At 45.2% G+C, this 25,133-nt stretch overlaps 1 protein-coding gene across 4 annotated transcripts in view; it reads right to left on the bottom strand.

The window, feature by feature from the left end:
- The window catches only part of PTPN14 (protein tyrosine phosphatase non-receptor type 14), a 187,848-nt gene that overhangs the window by 35,066 nt on the left and 127,649 nt on the right, over positions 1–25,133 (bottom strand). For 3 of the 4 annotated variants that reach the window (XM_052653613.1, XM_052653614.1, XM_052653616.1), the window contains 7 exons: positions 22,908–23,005; positions 19,309–19,376; positions 10,156–10,226; positions 9,118–9,205; positions 5,428–5,516; positions 2,081–2,168; positions 1,230–1,312 (listed from right to left, as the gene is read on the bottom strand). In XM_052653613.1, the coding sequence (XP_052509573.1) occupies positions 1,230–1,312; positions 2,081–2,168; positions 5,428–5,516; positions 9,118–9,205; positions 10,156–10,226; positions 19,309–19,376; positions 22,908–23,005 (585 nt within the window). Of the gene's footprint in view, positions 1–1,229; positions 1,313–2,080; positions 2,169–5,427; positions 5,517–9,117; positions 9,206–10,155; positions 10,227–16,330; positions 16,394–19,308; positions 19,377–22,907; positions 23,006–25,133 lie in introns of those variants that run through there. The other variant, XM_052653615.1, reaches the window with a different exon arrangement.

Below are 25,133 nucleotides of genomic sequence, written 5' to 3'. Positions count from 1 at the left end.
GTTCCAGGACCCCCTCTGATACCAAAATCCACCTATGCTTTTGTGTAAAATGGCATAGGATTTGCATATAACCAATACACATCCTCCCACATACTTTAAATGATCCCAGGCTACTCATAATACTTAATATAATGTAAACAGCTGCCAGTACAAAGGAAATTCAAGCTTTGCTTTTTGGAACTTTCTGGAATTTTTAAAAAATATTTTGATCCACAGTTGGTTGACTCCACGGATGTGAAACCACAGATAGAGAGGGCTGACTGATTGTACTATCAAATATACTTTCAGACTCCAAGAGTGACCAGTGGCAGAGACTGGCTTAGAAGAGTCTCCATCACATAGGCAAAAAAATTAGCCAGGACCTGATCCTCCAGTTTTAAAGCAGTGCCTTCTACAGCAGGATCTGCTCTAGGACAGCGTTTTCACACTCTTGGCTGTGTCCACTGGGGAAGCAGGAAAGCAGTTCTTCTCTTGCATTTACATCCCTGAAGTTCTTTGAAACAAAATTAAGCACCTTGGGCGCCCCAACTGCTGAGGTACTCTGCTGAGGAATGTCTTTTGAAGGCAACCAGAGGAAATTCAACGATAGCATGAGCCAGACACACTCTATCCAAGGTCAGGTCACGGTTAAGTTCTCTCATCAGACTCTCTTTATCATCCCCATTTCCAAATTAAATTGAAAACACACACATGGATTTGTGACATCTATTAGTGTCTTCCAAGTCTTCCTCTAATTACCCTGGCCTCTCATTTACAGGCGGGTGACTTGACCCAGAAGCACACGCAGGGTTAGCCAACTGTGTGAGTGCCATGGGGCTGAGGATGACAGCAGCTTCTTCTCTTTCAAGTTGGCTCATCACTCTGCTACACGCTTCTGAACACACACTACATCTGACACGAAGGGGCGCCCTGGCAAATTGGGAACCGCTCGGCTCCTCCAAACTCATGGCGGAGGTTGGAAAGGCACTGATGTTGGCCACTCCGTCCAGGAAGTCAAGCATTCACAGTCAATTTGCAAATTATTTCCCCCCTAGGCATATAGGCGATACCAGACGGTCTTCATCATTAAAGCTCTTCCCCTCCCGCCTGGCTTCAGCTTGCCCCTTTAGCTTCTACAAGGAATGAGGCGAAAGAGTGAGCCGAAAAGGTGATCTACAACATTCCGAAAGCATAAGAATTTAAGCTGAAACGAGCCATCCAGGGAGCAGGTGGATGAAATGTTTACTTACTCGGTGCAGATTTTGTTTTGTTTGTAAAATTTGTGCCGTGTAGCAAACAGTCGAGATATGTACTTGGCATTTTCGATATCCTCCTTGGAAAAGAAGAAATGGTGAAAAAATAAACATTTGTTTGTATATGCATTTTATTACGATTCCTCTCGTCAGGGACACGTCCCTTCCTCCCTTCACGTCAGACACAAAATAGCCGCCTGAGCCACAAACCAACATGCTGAAATTCAGCGGCGGTCATGTTGATGAAGCCCACCCAAGGATGTTAGATGATACTGCCTGCTAGAGAATCCCTTATGTCCATGAGTTACACTGGTGATCTGGTGTGTCTTTACATCATGCCAAACCAAGTGCTCTGCAAATCAATAAATGAATCAAGGCAGATTGTGGCATGGATATCTAGCGTCATTTAGTTAGAGGCAGAGAGGTGTGTGAACTGCCTTGGTTCCCAAGGAGGCACTCAAGGCAATCACCAGTTTGCTTCAGATCAGCCTTGGGCTGTGATGGCAAAGAAAATCCAAATAAGCCAACAAAAGAAAATACCACGCCATATCATCAGAGCTGACTAGTGAAGGGCATGCCAGACATTGCGATCCAGCACAAATAAGGCCGGTGGAGGAAAGCAAAGCCTGGAGTGAAACTCAGCTTGGAACCCTGGCATTGTGAGCATCAGGTCACCAACACCCCTTGGAAATGAGCGATGGCAGCACTGGGCACGTAATGGGAAGTTATGGGTCTGATAGACTATTCATTCTTTCATGACATGGAGACCAAGGAAAGCACATTAGGAGCTGAGAAGTCAGGCCGCAAGCTGCCTGCAGGATCATGCCTTCATTGTCTGTTTTGTTTACCGTGTGAAAGAGGGCGGTCTCCTCTTTGTTGACGAGTTCCACCAGGATAGTAGACTTGTTGTGGGTGATGTTTCCCATGTCATTCCACCTGCACAGAAGAAATCCCACAGTGTTTGCTCAGAGACTTTCCAGACATTTATGACACCACAGGAGGGTCATCTGCTATTACTGAGCCTCACTTTACAAATTATGGTTTAGCTGTATTTTTAAAAGCTAAACGTTTCTTCCTTCAAAGCAGAAATGGAAATAAAATGCAATATTCATCTACTTAAACAGCTACACACCATCTCAACGTTGTTGTTTGATAAAGTACACTTTCCCTTATGAGCTAGGAGAAAAATAAGCAAGAGATTTCTGCTGCCTAGTTTTTCATATTTCCAGACGAACAAAGTCTTTCCCCTGAACCCCATTTTCAATGCTGGGAGAGCAGGTCATTTAAAAGTCATGTGCGGAGTTCCCAGGAGGTCCACTGATTAGGAGTTCAGCCTTTCACTGCTGTGTGCCCTGGATCACCCCTGGTTGGGAACTAAGACCCCACAAGTCACATAGGACAGCAAAATAATAATAATAAATTATGTATTTTTAGGAACCTAGGCTGAAGAATTCACGGAGATTCTGTGTTGCAATGTACACTACAGATTTCATTATGCCACTTAGAAAAAATGCTGAGGGAATGTTCAGTGTGCCTACATTTTTGTGATCTAAACACACACAGAGACAAATTTCTTTCCCTTTCCTTATGGGGATCTGACCTAAAATGAGATACACAGAGAGAACCACCAGACAAGGGAAGGCAAAGTTCCTGCTTCTCATTCTATTTAGAGCCAGTTTCTAATCATCTCTTACACTACCTGCCCTTCAGTCTGCTCCCCAACCTATAATTCCCTGCCCATTGCCTTTTCCTCTCCATCCTGCTTTTTTTTTTTTAACTTATAAAAATTTTTTTTGACCACATTGTGACAGAATGAGGGATCTTAGTCCCACAACCATGGCTCCAACTCACACCCCCTGTAGTAGAAGTTCAGAGTCTTAACCGCTGGACTGCCATGGAAGTCCCTTTCCATCCTGCGTTTGCTCGTTGCACTCCCATCTCTGCCTGCGTGATTCCTTTAAGACTCAGAAGCGGCCACCTTCTCCAGGCAGCCTTTCCTCATTCCCAACCACCTACATGCCAGGAGAAAGCTGGGTGTAGTCCTTTATCAGTCACCGCATTGTATTACAGTGGTTTATGTCTGTGATCAGATTCCTAACTAAACCAAACTCAGCCATAGGTCTCGCGCCTTGGGCAGAGATTCTGCTTGCTTTATCTCTGTATTCCATGGGCCAAGTACATCTGGAATAGACCATACGCCAGATCTTGCTGAAATAATGAAAAGTAATGATGTTGCCTCCTATCTGTATAAAGGGCCAGTTCTTTTATCAGCTCTCTAGGTAGACAAGTTTCCCACTTTGGAGATGAGGCAATTCAGGTCAAAGGGGAGGAATTACCCTTATCCACTTTCATGCATTGGAGAAGGAAATGGCAACCCCCTCCAGTGTTCTTGCCTGGAGAATCCCAGGGACAAGGGAGCCCAGTGGGCTGCCGCCTCTGGGGTCGCACAGAGTTGGACAGGACTGAAGCGACTTAACAGCAGCAGCAGCAGCAACCTTCCTTATCAGCGTGAGTTCTATCAATCCCCTTTAGGTTTTCCTCCAATCACCCTTCTATTACACCAATGTCATCTGTGTTTATATACATCTACAGGTACTCTGCAAGCTGTCTGCTAATAGTTCCATAAGATCACATCTACATGGCCTCACAGCTACATGCTCCTTACTGAGGGTCTTGAAAGAGAAAAGATATTTCATATTCTCTGGCTCCATTCCCCCAAATCAATGGCCAAAATTCTGGATCCACTCCTCACGCCACCATATGACTTCACCTTTAGTGGCACAGTTAACAGGACACTATAGTAGCAGTAAATTCACATCTTATAAGGGTTATCAAGGCACATGCTAAAGGAAGTGGGCTGGAAGCAGTTCCCAGGGAAAGCCTGTGAGGGGCTTATTATGATCAGTGAACTTTCAAACTGCTATTTTCGATTTAATCCAGAGCCCCAGAATGCAAAATCTATCTGCTTCTCTTCTCTGGACTCAAGCACTGATTTAGCCACAGAGAATTGTGTGGGACAAAAGGCCTGGGTAGCTTTACCTGGGCATAGAGATGTATAGCTCCGACTCTGCCCATATTTATATATTTTGCTCAATTCGTTGCAGGTATGTGAGTCCTGCAACATGTCCCAAAGTCAAAAACATGTCCAAAAATCAAAAAGCTTATTTTGTAGCCCCAACGCACTCTCTCTCCACTCTCCTTCAATAATGTCTCTATTCAAAGAGCAAAAGAAAACAAATGGGCAAAAATAACGGCAGGGTGGGGACCTAGGAAAACAAAAGCCAATTAGGAAGCTTTTAATGGGAAAACTTTCTCAAAATGACCTGCAGTAACTGATGATCCAACAAGTACACGGCTGGCCAAGAATTTACTTCCAGAAGGTGGACCATGCTCTACCTCTAAGAGCCATCTTTGATCTTCCTAGGACACGCAGCTCTGCCTATCAGATGCACATGCAGGAAAGCTGCTTTTCCTGTAAATAATAGGCCACACTACCCTCATAAATGAAAGCACGCATGCAGTTTTTCGGATTTTGACACTAGCATGGGACCTGTGGGCATCAATACAAGGCAAGCTCATAGACCTGTAATGCAGGGGACACCCTGTCACTTCCCTATGCTGCTAAATGGAAAAGAAGGCTGAAGGATCAAAGTAATAAAAAAGGACCAAGGTCTTTTCATTAATGATAACAAATATTGATTTTTCAAAACACACTTTCACAAAGAGCCCTCTTTCTTTAATAGAAAAATTAGTTTGCACCTTTATAGCACATGGCATTAGGCAAAGGGCACGCTGGGCAATGGATGGAAGTCAGGTTGGATTTAATGACTGGTCATGGGTAATGACTGGTCATGGGTAATCTGGGCAAAGGTGATCTTGCAGGAGCCTCATGCCTAAAGAGCCCATTTCTAACCAGACTCATAGAATTTGGTTCCACGCTTCTGGCTCAGTGGGGGTTCAACTATGTACTTCTTGGAGTCAGTGGGAAGAAAGAGCATTCTCCATTCCCCGCTCCCAAACAAACCCCCAGGGAAAGTGAGAGGAATTTCTTCATAACCACTTAAACCCTGCAGAGGGGGCTGATCAACTCTTATCCACGGTCTGGCTCTTAACTCATCCGTATAACTTTCATACTCCATGTGGTTTGCGAGAGCACCTCCAGGGGAAAAAGGAGAAAGGAGACAAATCAGACTACCTGTAGATTACTGCTTGTCTTCCAATTCTGTTCCTCACGAAAATCCCCATAAAGAAAATGCCCAGGTGCACACTGTTTCCATGATTGTCCTGCACAAGATCAACAAGAGATCGTCGTGATGAAAAACATCCCAGCGGTCGGGCAGCCTCCCCTTGGGGACCACACCCCGTTTCTCACCCACACGGGGAATGAATCACAGACGGCATCGGGGCAACAAGGCAATCTGAAGGCAGGCACCCCGCTGCACCTCCTAAGAGACTACACAGATATGTTTTCTTCTTTTATTTCAATTTGTCACATTTCCTGTTTAAGAAAGAATTTTAGGATTTTTCTCAGATTGGCTGGCAGTTAAGACCTCTTTCATGTGCATCTATTGATATCTTTTTTAACCCTAGTTTGTGCGGTTTTTTCAAATCAAAATTGCATGTGCATACATTTTGATTATATATCCATACTGTATATGTGCAATTTACACAGGCACATAATTTGAAGAATCTAATATTCTTTAGATCTTGTTTAAAGCAGCCAGCAGCAGACCCAGCCCCACCATTTCCTCTCCTTTAAAGGCATCCGCTTCTACCATTTAAAGCCCTAGAGTGTGTCTTTTTGCATCCACCATGCTTGGCCTTCCAATTTAGAACCTCGTGTTCCTCAGTTCTGGGATATTTTCTCAAATTACTACCTTCTGTTTCCCCCGTTCACTCTTTTCAGAACTCCCATTATTCAGATGCTGAACATCTGGGCTGGCCCTCCAATTTTATCTCCTGCCGCCCACGTTCTCTAACTTCGGGTTTTGGGGTGAAATTTTTCTTTCTCTTCTAACCTATCCATTAAGTTTGCCATTCCGATATCGTATTGTAAATTTCTGAGAGTTTTTATTTTCTAAATGTTCTCTTTTAAAAGCAATCTATTCCTTCAATGAGGTAATACATAATATATATATAAATACCTATACATATATATGTAAAATCCCTGAAGCTCACAGTGTGAGGGATGGTGGAATCCTTCACCCTGCAGAATCTCTGCCTCTTTCGGGATGCTTCATTCTCATTGCTCTGTTTTTCCTATTGGGGCAACCCTGGGGGGGGAGTGTATGATTGGATATGTATTCACACTCCAGAGTGGGAGGCTAAACACTGGCTGGGACCTTTGTGAGCACAGGATGGGCACGTGGACTGTAAGCTTCACTGCTGGGCAATCGGCTGGGCCCTGTCTGGGAGAGGCCAGGGGTCTTGTCTTCAGGCCCGTCTGTTGGTCCACTCAGGTGCCTCCAACCTCCTGCCTGGGAAAGCATAACCCAGCTTTCAGTGTTCTTGAGAGCAGGGCAGGAGCAGGACTCAGCATCCAGTGAGCAAACTGTCACCCAGTCCCCTGCTTTCACTTGGGAGGCATCCTCTTTGTGGAGTGAGGGGAGAGACACGTCCAACTCAGCCCAAGAAAGAAAAAATAAACCCCTACCTTCCTCGGAATACCCATTTAAGACACAAAGACCCCCTTCTCAAGGACCTCTTCTCAATCCGCCTCCCCAAAACTTTCCATTAACGTAGCACTCTTCTCACAGAGAGAGAGAAAGGGAAAGACAACTGCTGATGGCAAAAGCTGAGCGAGAAAGAACTAGGGAGTAGGGAGAGGGCCTCAGTAATTACAAGGGGTTAAAAGGTAAGTTACATGATAAAAAAAAAAAAAAAAAAAAGAATCTATGTGGGAAAAGAAGACCGGCAAAGTAGAGATGGGAAGAAAAAGGAAAATTTGGTGGAAAGACTTCCCTGGGGACGCTGCCAGGAGGTGGGTGCAGAGGTCGAGGAGGGTGCAGGGAGACGCGGGAGGAGCAGGCCATCAGCGTGGGACAAGGAAAAACACGGACCAGACCCCCGTTAGAACAGCACACACAGCTAGGACTGAGGCTCCAGACCCCGTGTGACCCATTCCAGAAGCCCCCTCCCCCCATGCCCACCTGCTCTGACAGTACAGGAGCCCACGGAGGCTGCAGACACCCGTGTTTGTCGAGGGCAAGGGAAGACCTGTCAGGAAATGCACTGGTATTCCTGCTCCCCAATCTTGAAAAATTTTCTGAGAAATCACTTATGGGGGGAAAAAAAACCCCACACTAAACTTAAACGGTCCTCCCTGGGACATATCCATAACATATGTTTGAAACCTTCCTTGGTCAAGAAGGACCCAACCAGCCCAGAGGGACTCCGTTACCATGGGCAGGCTGCCCTTGGTGCTTTTTCACTTACAGCCGGCTCCATCACAGCCCCCATGGGTACCACCACCCTGCCCCTCATCCTTGGGCCACCAGGAATCATGTGGTCTGTAGGTGGTCACCTGAGTCATGAACAGATATGCGGTGGGGGAGGAAAAAAGGCAGCAGCCCAGAGGAGTTACGCCCACGGGCTGTGAGTCAGCCGAGCCCGTCTGCCCACTCGGAGTAGCTCTGGTAGCTCCCTGTACTTTTCCCACTAAAGGACAGACTCAAAAATGCATCCGAACCCAGCACAGCAGATTTTAACGCCGTCTCCACTGCCTCTGTTTCCCACAGTTCAGAATGACTAAAAACCACGCAAGCAAATGACCCCCACGACCAAACCTCCAACTTCCAGGGCCCGAGAAGTCGGTTTTCTAGAAGTGGAGAAAAGTTTACTCTGATTTTCCAAAATATCATGACTATATATGGGCTGCTGAAATGTAAGTGGGATGCAGATGGCTTCATAAGGCATTATTGCAAGGAAAATGGATTACAACCCTATGAAGGGCAGCTATTAGAGAAGCAAAAGAAAATTAAACAAATCTAAAAAAGAGTCATTTAGCCTTTTTCGCAAGCTGCGGCCACCCTGCTCGATTCTACTTGATACACATGGGCAGTTCTCATTAAGGCAAATTGCAAACGTGCAACGGAGGGGGAACAGAACGCTTATAAAACAGCCAGTGGAGCCAGTTTGGATTGAAATGTTTACGCTGAAATTGCAGGCGTCTCCCAAATTGCTGAAATGTGCCAGTTGCTTTAGGTTTCTGACAAAACTCCGTCTTTGGTAAAGTGGGTCAGCAGAGAGAGGAAAATGAGTTTGGATGATGGACTCCACTGTATAGATGACCTTGCACCATGACCCCACCACCAAACCCTCACTTCAGGAGGTGAATCTGTTGCAAAGGGTGGGATGTGCTTATAACCATTTCCTATGCATACTTTCCAGAAAACACCAAAGGGGCTGGAAATCCACAACAGAGTCTCTCTAGAGCCAGATAAATAAAGTATGATTGTATCCAGGAAATGTTTCATTCTTCCTCACAAACAATTATCCCTGCATCAGCCCCAAGAAGAGAAAAGAAAAGGCTGGGGAGGAAAACTGCCAGGGAGGGTCTGTATTAAGCCACACATGACATTTGCTACGTGTCCTGCTGTAAGGTCGGCTGTGACCTTGATAACTTCTCGGCACCAGATGCGCTGGTGTTGGTACTCACTCAGAACACTGTCATACAATTGAGATAGTCTGCTGAGAACTGGAAAGCTTCAAAATCTCTCCATTAACAGAAAAGGGTTTGCTTTCACTAAAGTATATTGGACTTGCTAACTAATGCCATGTAGAAATGAGAAAGCCAAGCCTTCTGGTTCTCTGCTCTCAAGCAACACTGGTTTTCCAAACGCCTGTGCTGTTCTGAGACAGCTGAAGCAAGGACAGGGAATGCTACCTTCACAGGGAAGATCTCCTGTCCAAATCCATCCAAACGTTCCACCTCGTTGATGTACATAAGCTCGGCTTCTGCTGGCAGGATCCCACTAAAACCAAAAGAGCATCAAAGGAGGAAACGGTTAAGGGCAATAAAATCAGTGGAAGGACCGACCCTCCTGGTGGCGAATTCCAGCACCGTGGCTTTAGTTCTGAGAAAAGCCATCATCACCCAACTGTGGGCACGGTACATTGCTAAGTAATTCATTAACATTTCCTCCAGTAATCTTTCACTCAACAGGGAATAATAAGAGGAAGGCAAAGCATTTAGTTGAGAGCCCCAGCCCTATGAACACGGATTATCCAGAAGTCCTGGTGAATAATGCTGACCATTGGGGGGGGTTGAAAAAAAATATTTTTCTCCAACCTGGGAAAAATATCTCCACTGTTAAGAAAAAAAGAAGGAAGAAAGGAAAAAAGATTATGAGGATGACAATTTGGGAGCCAAGTAACCAAGTTAAGAGAGTCCAGGACCGCTGCACACATCCTCTGAGGTTGGAAGTGGTGGTGGTTTAGTTGGAAGGGAAGCTGTTTATTTTCTATTCATCCCAAAGAGCTCCAAGCAGCCCTGAGCAAGCTCTCAGTGACGACCTGAATCTCACCATTTTTCTCCCTGACCTTGACTTTCCCACCCAAAGTAGCTCTTGAGGTCTACACTCAGCACAGGCAGCCCCAGGCTTCCCAAGTCCAGCAGCAGAGTTTTAGGAAGGTCACAGAGAGGAAGTCCTCTGGCCAACAGCTCCACATCAGCGTGGGTCTACCGGTGTCGAAGAACAGGGGAAAGAGGGGATGGCGGGGGGAGAAAGGAAAAAAAAAGGAAGAGAAAAAAAAGAAAGGGGAGTAGGGGCAGGGAGCACAGTCTTCCACTCTGCATGCACTCTCGGAACAGAGCTGAGCCACTTGCTACAAGGAACAGAACTGCGGGGACTCAAGCCGCAGGCTGCGGGCTGGGAGCCACCACCTCCTGTCTCAGACGGGACAGCGGGCAGCCCTGCCTCACCTGTGGGCTTTGCGCTCCTGGGCCACCTTCTGCGTCAGTTCCTCCAGAACAGCTTCCTCCAGGGCCAAGTCCTGTCAAAATGGAAAGCAGTTCAGGTCCCTTGCGATTTTGCTCTAAGCCTTGAACATGCTCCTTTTTTCTAAAAGATATCCCTGACCCGCCTCCCTTCCTCAACCTCCCTTTACTCCTCCGCAATTCCTTTTTCTTTTAAAGTTAATTTTTTACTGGAGTAGAGTGGCCTTACAATGTTGTGTTAGTTTCTACTGGACAGCAAAGCAGATCAGCTTTAAAGTGTTAAAGTGGTAGTCACTCAGTCATGTCTGACTCTTGGTGGTCCATGGACTGCAGCCTGCCAGGCTCCTCTGTCCATAGGGTTTCCCAGGCAAGAATATTGGAGTGGGTAGCCATTCCCTTCTCCAGGGGATCTTCCCAACCCAGGGATCGAACCTGGGTCTCCTGCATTGCAAGCGGATTCTTTACCATCTGAGCTGCTATGGAAACCCAAATCAGCTTTATGTATACAGATCCCTTGGAGAAGGCAATGGCAACCCACTCCAGGACTCTTGCCTGGAAAATCCCACGGATGGAGGAGCCTGGTAGGCTGCAGTCCATGGCGTCGCTACGAGCTGGACACGACTGAGTGACTTCACTTTCACTTTTCACTTTCATGCACTGGAGGAGGAAATGGCAACCCACTCCAGTGTTCTTGCCTGGAGAACCCCAGGGACGGTGGAGACTGGTGGGCTGTGGGAGACAGACTGGTGGTCTATCGGGTCGCACAGAATCGGACACAACTAAAGCGACTTCCTCTTGTTTGGATTTTCATCCTACTGAGGTCACCACTGAGCATGAGCAGAGGTCCTTGTGCTATGCAGCAGGTTCTCGCTAGTTATCTGCTTCATACACTGTAGTGTGTATATATTAATCCCAATCTCCCAATTCATCCCACCCCTTCTCCCTGCTTGGTGTCCATATATGTGTTCTCTACGTCTATGTCTCTCTTTCTGTTTTGCTCCTTTTATTCCTTTGAATTAAAGGTTGTCATTTTTAGAACAGAGGTTTGTGTTCACTTTTGTAACAGGGCTCTGCATTATAACTTAGGCTACTCCAAGGCATATTTGGAGATGCCACTTAAACTCTGGAGGGCCTACGAATAGCTCTTTTTCATTTTGCTTCTTCTTCCCTACCTGCCCGCCTCTCAGACTTTTATTTAAAACACTTTGTAAGGGACCTCCCTGGTAGTCCAATGGTTCGGACTCCACACTCCCAATGCAGGGGCCATGGGTCTGACCCCTACTTGGGGAACTACGATCCTGCATGCCACCTGGCGTGGGAAAAAAAAAAAAAAAAAGCTTTGTAAGTGCCTATACATTTTTAACAAAAATGTGAGGATATACAGGCAAATGAGTTTCCAGGCCATCATCTCCTCAAAAAATTGAGCCCATCATCTCCTCAAAAACTGAGCCCAGGAAGGGACAGTGCCTGACCTTCTTATCCACTGGTTGAATCCCAGCAAACTAATTCAGAGCCACTTTAGGCAAAGCAGGCTCATTCAGAGGCTACTTGGCAGGGCCTTGGGAGCAAAAGAGGCCACGATAGCTAAACTACCTCAAGGGAGCTCCGGAAGATAACAGCTGGGGAACTAACCAGTTGGCATCTCGACCAGATAAACCCCAGGCCCCTGGACCAGTGTTGTGCCAGCTCCCTTGGGAATAGAGTCAACTGGACACAGGGCTTCTCAACTCCCCTTCTAGGACAGTGTGAGTATTTACAGAGCTTGTTAAACACCTACTGGGAAAGTGAGATGGAGTCTGGAGGCATAAATCCAAGGCGGGGAGACCAGTTGGTTCCTGAGACACTGACCGGCATGGTGATTCTAAAGCTCGTCCTGCGGGTGGCTCCAGCCAGGAACCCTGCTGTCTCTGCCTTTCCTAGGCAGCAACCTGGAAAGTTCTATCCTCCTCTGAGCCCCAGTGGAGGGCTGTGTGTCCCAGGGAGGTCCTCCGAGGCTCATCACAGCCACTTGGGGGTGGGGGCGGGGTGTGAGGCAGTGAGGGCTAATGCTTTCAAACCATCCAAAATGCCTCATTCCCTTGGCTGTAAAATATCAGGTACATAAAGATTACCTCCACTTCAGCCACTTTTCATGAAACACTATCCCCGAGAAGGTACATCTCAAAACTGTAAGAAACATCCCATCTCAAATGATGAAATTGTAAAAAAAAAAAAAAAAAAAAAAGAATGTTTTTAAAGTTGGAAAATGCTAGCATAGCTCTATATTGGAAATTCTTAGAGCTCTGCAGATGGTCCTGAGACATCTTAGAGAAGACTGAGGGAAGTACTGGCAGCTCTTATTTTTCATAGGTGAGTTGTTTCATGTGCTGTTGTCTGTTTAGCCACCCACTTGAAGCAACTCAAGTCCATGTTAGGAAACAAAGCTTGACGTTTTCAGTTTTACACTGTGGGATCACAAAGATGCTACGTGGCTTAGAAATCTAGCTCTGGGTATACATCTGGCTACCGAGGACTAGGGATAACTCGATATTAATTTTGAAAAGCCAATAAAAGGCGTGGCACAATAGGAGAAAATAAAGCTAAGTGAAGGTCAAAGAGTGCTCTAGTAAACCGCTGTCTCTGATTCTCTGAAAGAAGAAAAAGTCCAAAGGGACCCTCCACTATTGTACTCAACCCTACCAGCTCCATCTGCGTCCAGGCCTCCCTGGGGCATGTGGCCCCGCCACTGGGCCAGGGCAGAGCGGCTGAGCTGGGATGAAAAATGGGGGGGAACGAGCCTGCACACAGCTGCACACCTGGGGAGCGCCCTGTGTACTTAACTTTGTTCTTTTGCTCAGCCGCAGAAATGCCATTTGACAAATTTCAGTGGCTTTATGAGATCAAACACAGCCATTCATCCCCGGTTCCCTCCCCCACCAAAGGAATGCATTCTTCCCTTTGAAAGCACTAGTGGAACCCAGCAGAAAGTGTACAACCTCTCATGGCTCCCCACCGCCTGCTCAATCAGGTCACCACCTGGGCCTGGCATTCAGACCGCGCTTCAGGGCGACCCAGACGTCCCTTCAGACCTCTTCTCCCAAGAGTTTGTAACCTCAGGCCAACTATTCCCAACACAAACCGCTTTCACATCTCACCCTGACGTCTTTGAGGTCCATTACACCTACCACTCCCTGGACAAGGCTTCCATGTTCGCCCCGGCAGGACAGAAGCCTTTCCCATTCTGGAGCTATATCTTCGGCCCTGTGTGTCTCTCCCATAGCCCTTACCAGAATCTGCCTACTGTCTTCCTTACATTTCGTTATTGCTGCTGTTTAGTCACTCATTCGTGTCAGCTCTTTGCAACTCCATGGACTGCAGCCCACCAGGCTCCTCCATCCATGGGGTTTCCCAGGCAAGAATACTGGAGTGGGTGGCCATTTCCTTCTCCAGGGGATCTTTCCAACTCAGGGATTGACCTCATATCCCCTGACAGGTAGGTGGATTCTTTACCACTGTGTCACCTGGGAAGCCCTGTCTTTCTTACACAGATGTTTGGATACTCATCTTACCCTTTATCCTTGTCTCCCTCCTACTAGAAATGACGGAGACAAGTTCAGCAAGCTGCAAGCCTCCACATCACCTCCATGGCCCATCTCAGGGCTCTGAATGATACCTGCTTACAAACTCTCTGCATACAGTAGGTGACCAATGAGTGTCGAGTGAGCTGAACCAAATACACAACATGTCAGTTTCATATTGCCAAATGAGATTGTCTTGTTTTTGTTTTAGGTTTTTTAAAAAATTTTATCGGGTTATAGTTGATTTACAGTGTTGTGTTAGTTTCAGCTGTACAGCAAAGTGAATCAGTTATACATGTACACATTGGTTGGTGGTTTAGTCACCAAGTCCTGTCCAATGCTTTGCAACCCCGTGGACTGTGGCCTACCAAGCTCCTCCATCCATGGGATCTTCCAGGCAAGGGTACTGGAGTGGGTTGCCATTTCCTTCTCCAGGGGATCTTCTCTGCCCAGGGATTGAACCTGGGTCCCCTGCATTGCATATATACATATATCCACTCATTTTTACATTCTTTTCCCACATAGGCCATTATGGAGTACTGAGTAGAGTCTGAACTACACAAAGCTGCTGAGTGATCACTGACACCCTCTGCTTGTCCTCTGTCTGTTCACATTTCAAACAGCACAGAGTATTCATGCCTAGAAAACATGCACTTCAGCATCCTGTGCTTGCCTGAGACAGAAAAATACGCTGATGATGACGATAACGTGAATGACGACGACAGTGATGAATGAATAAACACTTACTGAGAATTTACCGTGTGCCAAATGAAGTGCTTCACATCATGCATTCTCTCCTTTTATCCTCACAATCAGATCAGGCTTGTCATCTTCATTTTTACATGAGAAAATGGAGTCTTTGGCTAAATAGCATGCCCAAGTTTGTCCAGCCAGTAAATGGCACAGCCAGGGTACAGGCACTGAACACTTTACCCCTATACTCTAGACCGCCTAACCACGGGCCACAGTGCCTCCAGAATACAACAGGGGTGGGGGGTGTGCTGGAAGGAAAGACACGCACTGTGCTGTGCTTAATCGCTCAGCTGTGCCTGACTCTTGGCCATCCCATGGACTGTAGCCCACCAGGCTTCTCTGTCCATGGGATTTTCCAGACACAATTACTGGCGTGGGTTGCCATGCCCTCCCTCCAGGGGATCTTCCCAACCCAGGGGCTGAACCCAGATCTCCCACACTGCAAGGGGATTCTTTACCCTCTGAGCTACCAGGGAAACCCAAGAATACTACAGTGGGTAGCCTATCCCTTCTCCAGGGGATCTTCCTGACCCAGGAATCGAACCAGGGTCTCCTGCATTGCAGGCAGATTCTTTCCCAGCTGAGCTACCAGGGAAGCCCTAGAAGATACATGACTGATGACAAAAGCCAAGGAATAGTCACGATTCACACATACAGGCCGACATCAGCTTCTGCCACTTCATCCTCAGCAGTGCCCAACAGGACTTTCTGGAACAATGGAAATGTTCTATATCCAAGCCTTCCAGACAGTAGCCACGAGCCACAGGTGGCTATTGAGCATTTTTTAAAATGTATCTTATGCAACTGAGGAACTAAATTTAAAATTTTATTTAAGGTTAATTCATTTCAATCTGACTATAAATAGGCACCCATCACTAGTAGCTACTATCCCAAAAGGGGAAGTTTTCGACCCAAGAACACCACCACCAATATCTGTCTGTCCATAATGAAACTGAATGAGGTCTGGGCTATTTTAATATCCAATCTGCTTAGAGACAAGTGGAGATAGGTTTTATTCTGAAAAAGATATGATATGTACAAAATAACTCCTTTACTGCTTCACAGCACTTAAACCTGCCAAAGCATTTTACCATCCACAAATGCACACATCTCATGCTGGAAATCAACTCTGAATATTCTCCTGGTCTCTGCCTAAAGGCTATGTGGCAGAGACCTTTAATGAGAGAAAGGTAAAGAAAAAGGAAAGAAATTGTAGAAAATGATCAAGTTCATCACCTTCATTTGACACAATCATGCACACTCTAAAATTCTGAGGAATGAGCTTCATTTTTCCTTCCACCACGCACAGGAAAATATCCTGACTTTTGAGGTGAACTTCTGAGATGTCAGAGACATGGACACCAAGTCTCATGCAGAACTTCTCTGCTAAGTGATCTGCAAATCTCTTTGAACAGAGGTTGATTTAATCAGTGGAATTAATAAGGTACCAAAACCAGCAGGTACAGCAGATAATACTGCTCTTATCTTGGAATAAGACTAAAGACAGAGCTACTCATAAAAAGTTAGAGATCTTGCAGTATTTCCCTAATTTAGAAGACTAAGGTTAAGGTTCAGATGAATTTAGAGAAAAGGGAACCCTTGTACACTGTAGGCGGGAATGCAAACTTCCGTAGCCACTGCAGGAAACGGTGTAGAGCTTCCTCAAGACATTAAAAAAACCACTACATGACCCAGCCATTCCACGCCTGGGTATGTACTTGGAAAAAACAAAAACACTAATTCTAAAAGATGCATGCACCGAAAAGTCCACAGCAGCAATATTTACAGCTGACAAACTGTGTGCTCTGCTCAGCCGCTCAGTTGTGTTCGACTCTTTGCCACGGACTCACCACGGCTCCTCCATCCATGAGGATTCTCCAGGCAAGAATACTGAAGTGGCTTGCTGTGCCCTCCTCCAGGGGATCTTCCCAACCCAGGGATCGAATCCAGGTCTCCCGCTTTGCAAGTGGATTCTTTAGTGCCTGAGCCACCAGGGAAGAAGCCCCTGACAATCTACAGAAACAACCTAGACTCCCATCAGCAGATGAATGGGTAGAGAAGATGTGCCAAGCTCACGCACGTGCACACACACACGTCCATCAGCACATGAATGGATAGAGAAGATGTGGCAGGCACGCGCACACACACACACGTCCATCAGTAGATGAATGGATAGAGAAGATGTGGCAAGCACACTCACGCGCACACACGTGCACACACACATGTCCATCAGCAGATGAATGGAGAAGATGCAGCAAGCACACTCATGTGCGCACACACACACACGTCCATCAGCAGATGAATGGACAGAGAAGATGTGGCAAGCACACTCATGCATGTGTGCACGCGTGCACACACACATGTCCATCAGCAGATGAATGGATAGAGAAGATGTGCCAAGCGTGTGCACGCACACACACACACACACGTCCATGAGCAGATGAATGGATGGAGAAGATGTGCCAAGTGCATGCGCACACACACACACATACACACACACGTCCATCAGCAGATGAATGGACGGAGAAGATGTGCTAAGCGCATGCGCACGCACACACACACGTCCATCAGCACATGAATGGATAGAGAAGATGTGGCAGGCGCACGTGTGCGTGCACACACACACATACACACACACACACACAATGACACAGGTAATGCAGCCATAAAAAGAACAAACTTGTGCCATGTGCAGCAATGTAGATGGCTTTGGAGAGTATTATACTAAGTGAAACATGTCAGACAAAGACAAATACTGTATGATATCACTTATATATGGAATCTAAAAAATACGACAAAGTACTGAATATAACAAAAGGAAGCAGACTCACAGACACAGAGAACAAACCAGTGGTGATCAGTCGAGGGAGGGAAGAGGAACAACATGGGGGTGGAGGAGTGGGAGGTATAGATTACTGGACAAAAGACAGGCTCAAGAATGTATTGTACAATATGGGGAACACAGCCAAGATTTTGTAATAATTGTAAACTGAAACTAACCTTTAAGAATTCTATTAAAAATTTTTTTAAAGTTTTTAACTTGGGACTAATTTAGATTCCTCTCATGCACTAACACAGATAATTTCTAGCCTCTCAAAACTTAATACCTTTGTCTCCAGACACTCAATTCTCTCTCAGAGGCCACAGTAGGTTAGATGCCAAGCTCTGCCCATTGCACTTCCAAAATATCTCGTGTTGGTTTTTTTGTTTCTACCGTATAGTGTAGTAGTGATAGTCGCTCAGTCATGTCCAGCCTTTTGCAACCCCGTGGACTGTACCAGGCTCCTCTGTCCATGGGATTCTCCAGGCAAGAACACTGGAATGGCCATTCCCCTCTCCAGGGGATCTTCCCCGACCTGGGAATTGAACCTGGGTCTCCCGCATTGCAGGCAGATTCTTTACCATCTGAGCTACACGAACCAACACCTAATTCCTATGTCATGCCAAGAACACTCATCCGACATCCTCCTGCAAACAGTCTCATTGCTGTAATCCAGCAGTTCTCAAAGTGTGGGGTCTGTGAACCCCTGGATGAAGCCCACACATTTGAACCCCTCAGATGTTTCCCGTTTCTCTACCGCCACTCCCGAGTGGCCATCAGGATGGCCAGCTGACTCCTATCCAGTCACGCCTGCCACCTCACCTCTGCTCCTCCTCCCTCTGTCTAGAGCATCCCTTGCTCGCCCTGACCACCACCTGCCACACAGCTGCTCATCTTTTAAGATGCAGTTCACACACCATTAGTCCCTCAAGCCCAAAACACAGGTAACCTCTCCCTACATAAAATCCTGATCATATTTTATCACACTTGGATTTGCATTCAGATTTTGCAAACCCAGGTCAGTGCTTTGAGCATGCACACACACACAAAGTGGTGAATGATCATGATTTATAAAATCAGAGCTGAATGTTGGAGTGGGCATGGCTTTTCCCTAAGATGGCTTTTCAAATATTTTAACTTTCCTGATGAAAACTCTTCTCAATTACTCCAAAGCTACCAAAACTTTCCCAAGCATAAAAACCTAGCCTCATCCCTAATTTAACCCTAGAATGGACATTTTACTTCATAGACTCATTCAACAAACCCACATGAGCACAAAATTATGTACCAGACAACCATGAACAAGACAGAGAAGCCCCCTGTTTAAGCACCATTGAGAAGACATTTCAGCTGACAATAAAAATGAAGAAGGAACACCTTTAGATCCTGAGAGAGCTCTAAAGTATGCATATAAAAGGGGATTTAGCAGGAAGTGCTGGATGGGTGGAGTGCGTCCTACAGGCGGTCAAGGACAAGGAGGCGGTATTTGAATCAAGATCTGAGGGAGCAGTCACAGGAGGACCCGGGGCCGAACATTCCAGACAGAGGACGGACGGGACAGAGGCTCTGGAGTGGGACCAAGCTGAGAGGCTCAGAAGGAAAGAGAGGGACTTTCCTGGGGCTCCGGTGGCTAAGACTCTGAGCTCCCAATGCAGGGGCCCGGGTTCGATTCCGGGTCAGGAAACTAGACACCACATGCCACAGCAAGAGCTCACACGCCGCAACTAAGACCTGGTGCAGCCAAATAAACACGCAAATATTAAAAAAAAAAAAAAAAGGAAGAGCACGCTCACTACTCAAGGCTAGTCTATGAGGCAGGGAAGGGTTCTTAAGAGGTAAGAAAAGGCATCTTTACTTTTCTCAGGGTCTTATAAAACTCATCTCCATAAATGCAGGGACATTCTTCTCAGGGAATACATGTATAAATTCCTCTGAGATCTTCGAAGGAAAGAATTAAATATCCAAAGAAGATAGAACATGAATTAAGATTAAGGAAGATACACTTACCATAGGAAACAGTACATATTCTCTGAGGAAATCTTGAGAATCAAACTGATTATAATCTCCAAAATCAGCTGAAAAGGAAAGGGGGGGGAGGGTAGTCTTTATTATATGACATTAAAGATTGGATAAAATAGGGTAAACTTACCACCATATTTACTCTTCTCACCTCATCCTATTTCTGCACTAGTATTAAATACAAACAGTGCCAAGATGGGTTTGCTATTACTACCGCTTTTACATAGCAATAATGTAAATATCCGCAGGCAAGCACTGCAACGTATTTTCCAGAAAGAATAGAGACATTTGAAAGTGATTCTTAATCTATTTTAAGAATTTAAAACAAAACTATATTTATCTTTTATGAAATACGTGCCAACACAGATCTTTAGACTATCTGCCAAGGGGACTTTTTAACACAAGGTTAATTTTGAGAACTGAAGAGCCAAACCCATCTGCATCTCTTCATATATTTGCAGCTGGAAATTCCCACTGTAAATCATCCTTGGCAAGCAACGCTGCAAATTTTTACACCTCCTAAACAACTCCATGTGTTACAAGATGCCTCGAATTCCGTTTTGTCCTGTTTTCATCTCACAATCGTAAGTCTGAACACACGTAAAATGAATACAGAGAACCTCTATCATAAATCAATAAATGTCTTGCATCTTATCCTATTTTCTCTCAACAACAACAACAAAATCAAAACAGTATGATATTTAAATTTCATGTTAAATGTTCACTTTCAGGTAGAAATGGATCCAGACATCTTTAAGGTACCAAGAATAAGGGATCCACACAGAAGGCCAGTGTAAAGACGTTACCAAGAAGGCAAGGTTGCACATACAAGTATGTATAAATTCCTACAAGTAATTATAAGGTGTTCAGTCCAGTTCAGTCGCTCAGTCGTGTCCGACTCTTTGCAACCCCATGAATTGCAGCAAGCCAGGCCTCCCTGTCCATCACCAACTCCCGGAGTTCACTCAAACTCATGTCCATTGAGGTGGTGATGCCATCCAGCCATCTCATCCTCTGTGGTCCCCTTCTCCTCCTGTCCCCAATCCCTCCTAGAGTCTTTTCCAATGAGTCAACTCTTCGCATGAGGTGGCCAAAGTACTGGAGTTTCAGCTTTAGCATCATTCCTTCCAAAGAACACCCAAGACTGATTTCCTTTAGAATGGACTGGTTGGATCTCCTTGCCGTCCAAGGGACTCTCAAGAGTCTTCTCCAACACCACAGTTCAAAACCATCAATTCTTCGGCACTCAGCTTTCTTCACAGTCCAACTCTCACATCCATACATGACTACTGGAAAAACCATAGCCTTGACTAGATGGACCTTTGTTGGCAAAGTAATGTCCCTGCTTTTGAATATGCTCTCTATATTGGTCATAACTTTCCTTCCAAGGAGTAAGTGTCTTTTAATTTCATGGCTGCAGTCACCATCTGCAGTGATTTTGGAGCCCCCCAAAATAAAGTCTGACACTGTTTCCCCATCTATTTCCCATGAAGTGATGGGACCAGATGCCATGATCTTCATTTTCTGAATGTTGAGCTTTAAGCCAGCTTTTTACTCTCCTCTTTCACTTTCATCAAGAGGCTTTTTAGTTTCTCTTCACTTTCTGCCATAAGGGTGTGTCATCAGCATATCTGAGGTTATTGATATTTCTCCCAGCAATCTTGATTCCAGCTTGTGCTTCATCCAGCCCAGCATTTCTCATGATGTACTCTGCATAGAAGTTAAATAAGCAGGGTGATAATATACAGCCTTGACGTACTCCTTTTCCTATTTGGAACCAGTCTGTTGTTCCATATCTAGTTCTAAGTGTTGCTTCCTGACCTGGATACAGATTTCTCAAGAGGCAGGTCAGGTGGTCTGGTATTTCCATCTCTTTCAGAATTTTCCACAGTTTATTGTGATCCACACAGTCAAAGGCTTTGGCATAGTCAATAAAGCAGACATAGATGTTTTCCTGGAACTCGCTTGCTTTTTCCATGATCCAGCAGATGTTGGCAATTTGATCTCTGGTTCCTTTGCCTTTTCTAAAACCAGCTTGAACATCTGGAAGTTCACAGTTCATGTATCGCTGAGGTGAGGCATTTGGAAATACCAAAGGCCGACAGCTCTGCCTATTTCCAAGGTCAGTCATCTGTTATCATACTTGTCACAGCTTATATCTTTCTTGATTTGACTTTCTAACTGCCCAATGAAAGTTCTCAGAAAAAAATATTCTACAAATATTATAGCTAGAGGATTTCATCAGATTGAATAGCGAACTTCAAGAATCCAAGTAAAAGGACCCCAGAGTAAGTTCACCAACTTCCTTCAGCCTAAAAGTGATCACTGAGGTCCCTCCAATAACCAGGATGCTTGTAATGAGCCCAATGATGGAAGAGTGAGAGGGGAAAATAGAGAGTTAAAAAAAGAAGAAGAAGAAAAGGAAGCACTTAAAGGAGAAAGACCCAGTTGGAAGATGAGGGACCCACCAGATCTTTCTTTGCACCACCCCCCTTAAGGGTATCTTCTCCACTGTTTGATTTTTCAATTATAACCACTGATGGTTCTGTTATGCAGTCTGGGCATTGCTCCTTCCCTTTCCAGTCTTTAAGTGAACAGATGAGATACAATGTATTTTTCAGACTTCCAATCCACAGGGAGAAGCTAACTAATAAGCATCATATGGCCAACCCAAACTGCTAACCCATTAATATCCCAGGAATGAAAGTTATCAAGGAAAGGCTGCCACTTTAGGCATTTTAAATCTAGAAGGTTTAACTTCAGTGCAGAGTTTGGGATGAGAAGTTCAGTTCACAGCTTCTAAAATAACAATCCACACAGCAAGGACTCTGCAGCTGACAGGCGTATATTTGGAAGGTATCTGATTTTAAGGAAAGTCTCTGCAAGGGAAACATGTTTCTTTTTAAAAAGAAACTTGTCTTTTATCTTCTTGTTTTTAACATGACTAAAGACAATGAAGCTACCAGTCGATAAAGAAAAATGTATAAATATATGTAAAAGATTACACAGTGTGCTACACAAATAGGTGTGAAAATTTACAGAAGATTAAAAAAAAAACAGCTGTCTGATTGATCTAGATCGATGTAAGTAGGGTAGGATGAAAGATAAATTGACTCTAACACACATTAGCTATCTCACATTACAACACTGCATTTTAAATTTCTCTCTTTAACTGTCAGAATAAAGTACACTATAATGTCATAAGCTTTCATACTTGAAACTGATGTGAAAGTCACATAGTCATAACATCAAGCCACAAAATATGACCACACTGGGCAGTGGAAAAATTCTAAGAAAATGGTCTACAAACCCTGCAATGGAGTTTTAATTAGAGGCAGGATGAAAGCTGCTATTTCTTCAAATAAAACTAAAATTATACAAGCTTGAGCAGTTTGCAAACAGCTTTGAGGAATCCACCATCCTGCCACCAAAAGTCACTACCTCTGCACTTTTAATGTAAGATACCTCAAAATGTAAAAAGAGTTACGAACGGATCATTTAAGTAAATTTAACTTTTCCCTCCGAGAGGCTAGTGGTGCCAGCATTCAAGACAAGCTGGATTGTCACACACCGGTCCCCAATCTTACCTTGCACAGCTAAGCCTGCCAGCCGGATCACCTGTTCCAGCGAACACCGCAACCGCCCTTCAAGCACGTCTTTTTTGACTTGCAGGTAATACTGATATCTATTCATGGAAACAGAAGAAGAAATAACCTTAAAAACACATACTTGGAATATATTCCCACGCCATGAATGCCTCTAGATATGACCCCTTGTGCACACAGCAGGATACACAGGTGATGTCGATAAAGGTCAGGTCTATAAAAGATGGAAAGTGACCTCTGCCCTGTTTGTCTTTGTTTGATGTGGCAGGTGCCATGTCCCCTTCGCCCTGAGTTCGAAAGTGCTCTCATCACACTATTTCACAGCAGGCCGGCAGGAGGAACTACTGATAAGGACCAGCTCTTCATAACAAGAGACTGAGGATGGGAGCACTCTTGCCCACCTGGACACGCACAACACACAGCTGCCAAAGCCACGCCACAGTGTGCATTCCTGAAAAAAAAAAAATTATGGGAACACACTCATTTTTCAAATCCCAAGGTTATAGAGGGTAGAAGACAAACAGGCCAAATCATTTAGAATTCTGCTAATGGACAGGATAAAGCTTTTCGGAGTCAGGCTCACCCTCCACATCTGTGACTCATAAAAATCTAATCAAATGTGACACTGAGCCTTCCAACCCAAAGTACATCCTCAAAGCAGCAAAGTGCAGACAGACAGAATCTGCCCGTATACAACATCAACCTCAGATCAGACCACTGTTCTCAGAAGCTAACAGAGTGCTATTGTTTCCTTGCCAGTAAAATCATAATTAGAATTACCTAAGCGTTTTGAAATCTCCTTACCCCAAACTTTACATCCCAGGACTCCACTTCCTTTAAATATACTCTTAAAACAAGCTACCTCTAGAACAGTCACACTTTTTAGGCATTAATTCTTGGCAAATGCTAACAACTTCTTTGCTCCTGGTAACCACAACTCTGTAATGCCTTCAAAACTTCAGCATGTCAACCAAGGGAACTTAGGAGTGACCCAAAACCCTGCTCTCTTGGAGAGAGGCAATCAGTCCTGAGAGCAAATTATTGCTGTCTCTGCCCTGATATCAAGGACATCATCACATGTCAGTAGCCCTGTTCGTCACTCAGTCGTGTCTGACCCTTTGTAACTCCATGCACTGTATGTAGCCCACCAGTTCCTCTGTCCATGGGGTTCTCCAGGCGAGAACACTGGAGTGGGTAGCCCTTCCTTTCTCCAGCGGATCTTCCCAACCCAGGGATCAAACCCAGGTCTCCTGCATTGGCAGGCGGATTCTTTACTGTCTGAGCCACTGCGGAAGCCTATTACATGTCAACCTAGCACCTATTTGAGAAGAAGAGTCCAGCTCTCTCTACAAAACAGTTCTCTACTTCTTTCCTCTTGAGTCTACAGGGCAGGGTAAAGACAGCCATGTCAGCCTCTGGTGGGAAAGTGTGTGTGAGTTGCTCAGTCGTGTCCAACTCTTTGGGGACCCACCAGACTTCTCCGCCCATGGGATTTTCCAGGCAAGCATACTGGAGTGGGTTACCGTTCCCTTCTCCAGGGGAATTTTCTTGACCCAGGGATTGAACCCGGGTCTCCCACATTGTAGGCAGACTCTTCACCATCTGAGTCACTAGGGAAGTCTCTAGTGGGAAAACGTTTACTTAAAATTAGAAAGACCAACACTCTGAGTTATCTAAATATTTTTTCTAGTCAAATTTAGTATCTATTAGAAAAGCCACCTATTTTTCCTACCACCTTTTTATCTTTCACCTAAAATGTTCATAATCATTTTACAGGGTCCATTAAGGCAATGGCACCCCACTCCAGTACTCTTGCCTGGAAAATCCCATGGACAGAGGAGCCTGGTAGGCTGCAGTCCATGGGGTCGCGAAGAGTCGGACACAACTGAGCGACTTCACTTTCACTTTTCACTTTCATGCATTGGAGAAGGATATAGCAACCCACTCTAGTGTTCTTGCCTGGAGAATCCTAGGGACGGGGGAGCCTGGTGGGCTGCCATCTATGGGGTCGCACAGAGTCAGACATGACTGAAGCGACTTAGCAGCAGCAGCATATACATATATATATATGAGAATATTATTATTTATTCTCAGTTTTCTTGGTTAAAAATTGTTTTATTCTCTTAGAAAATTTCAATACAATTATACAAAGTTATACAGTAGAGCAGGGCTTCCCAGGTGACACAGTGGTAACGAATCTGACTGCCA

This window comes from Budorcas taxicolor, chromosome 16 (assembly GCF_023091745.1).
Source record: "Budorcas taxicolor isolate Tak-1 chromosome 16, Takin1.1, whole genome shotgun sequence".
Taxonomy (NCBI): Eukaryota; Metazoa; Chordata; class Mammalia; order Artiodactyla; family Bovidae; genus Budorcas; species Budorcas taxicolor.
This window is presented reverse-complemented; position numbering and strand designations above follow the sequence as displayed.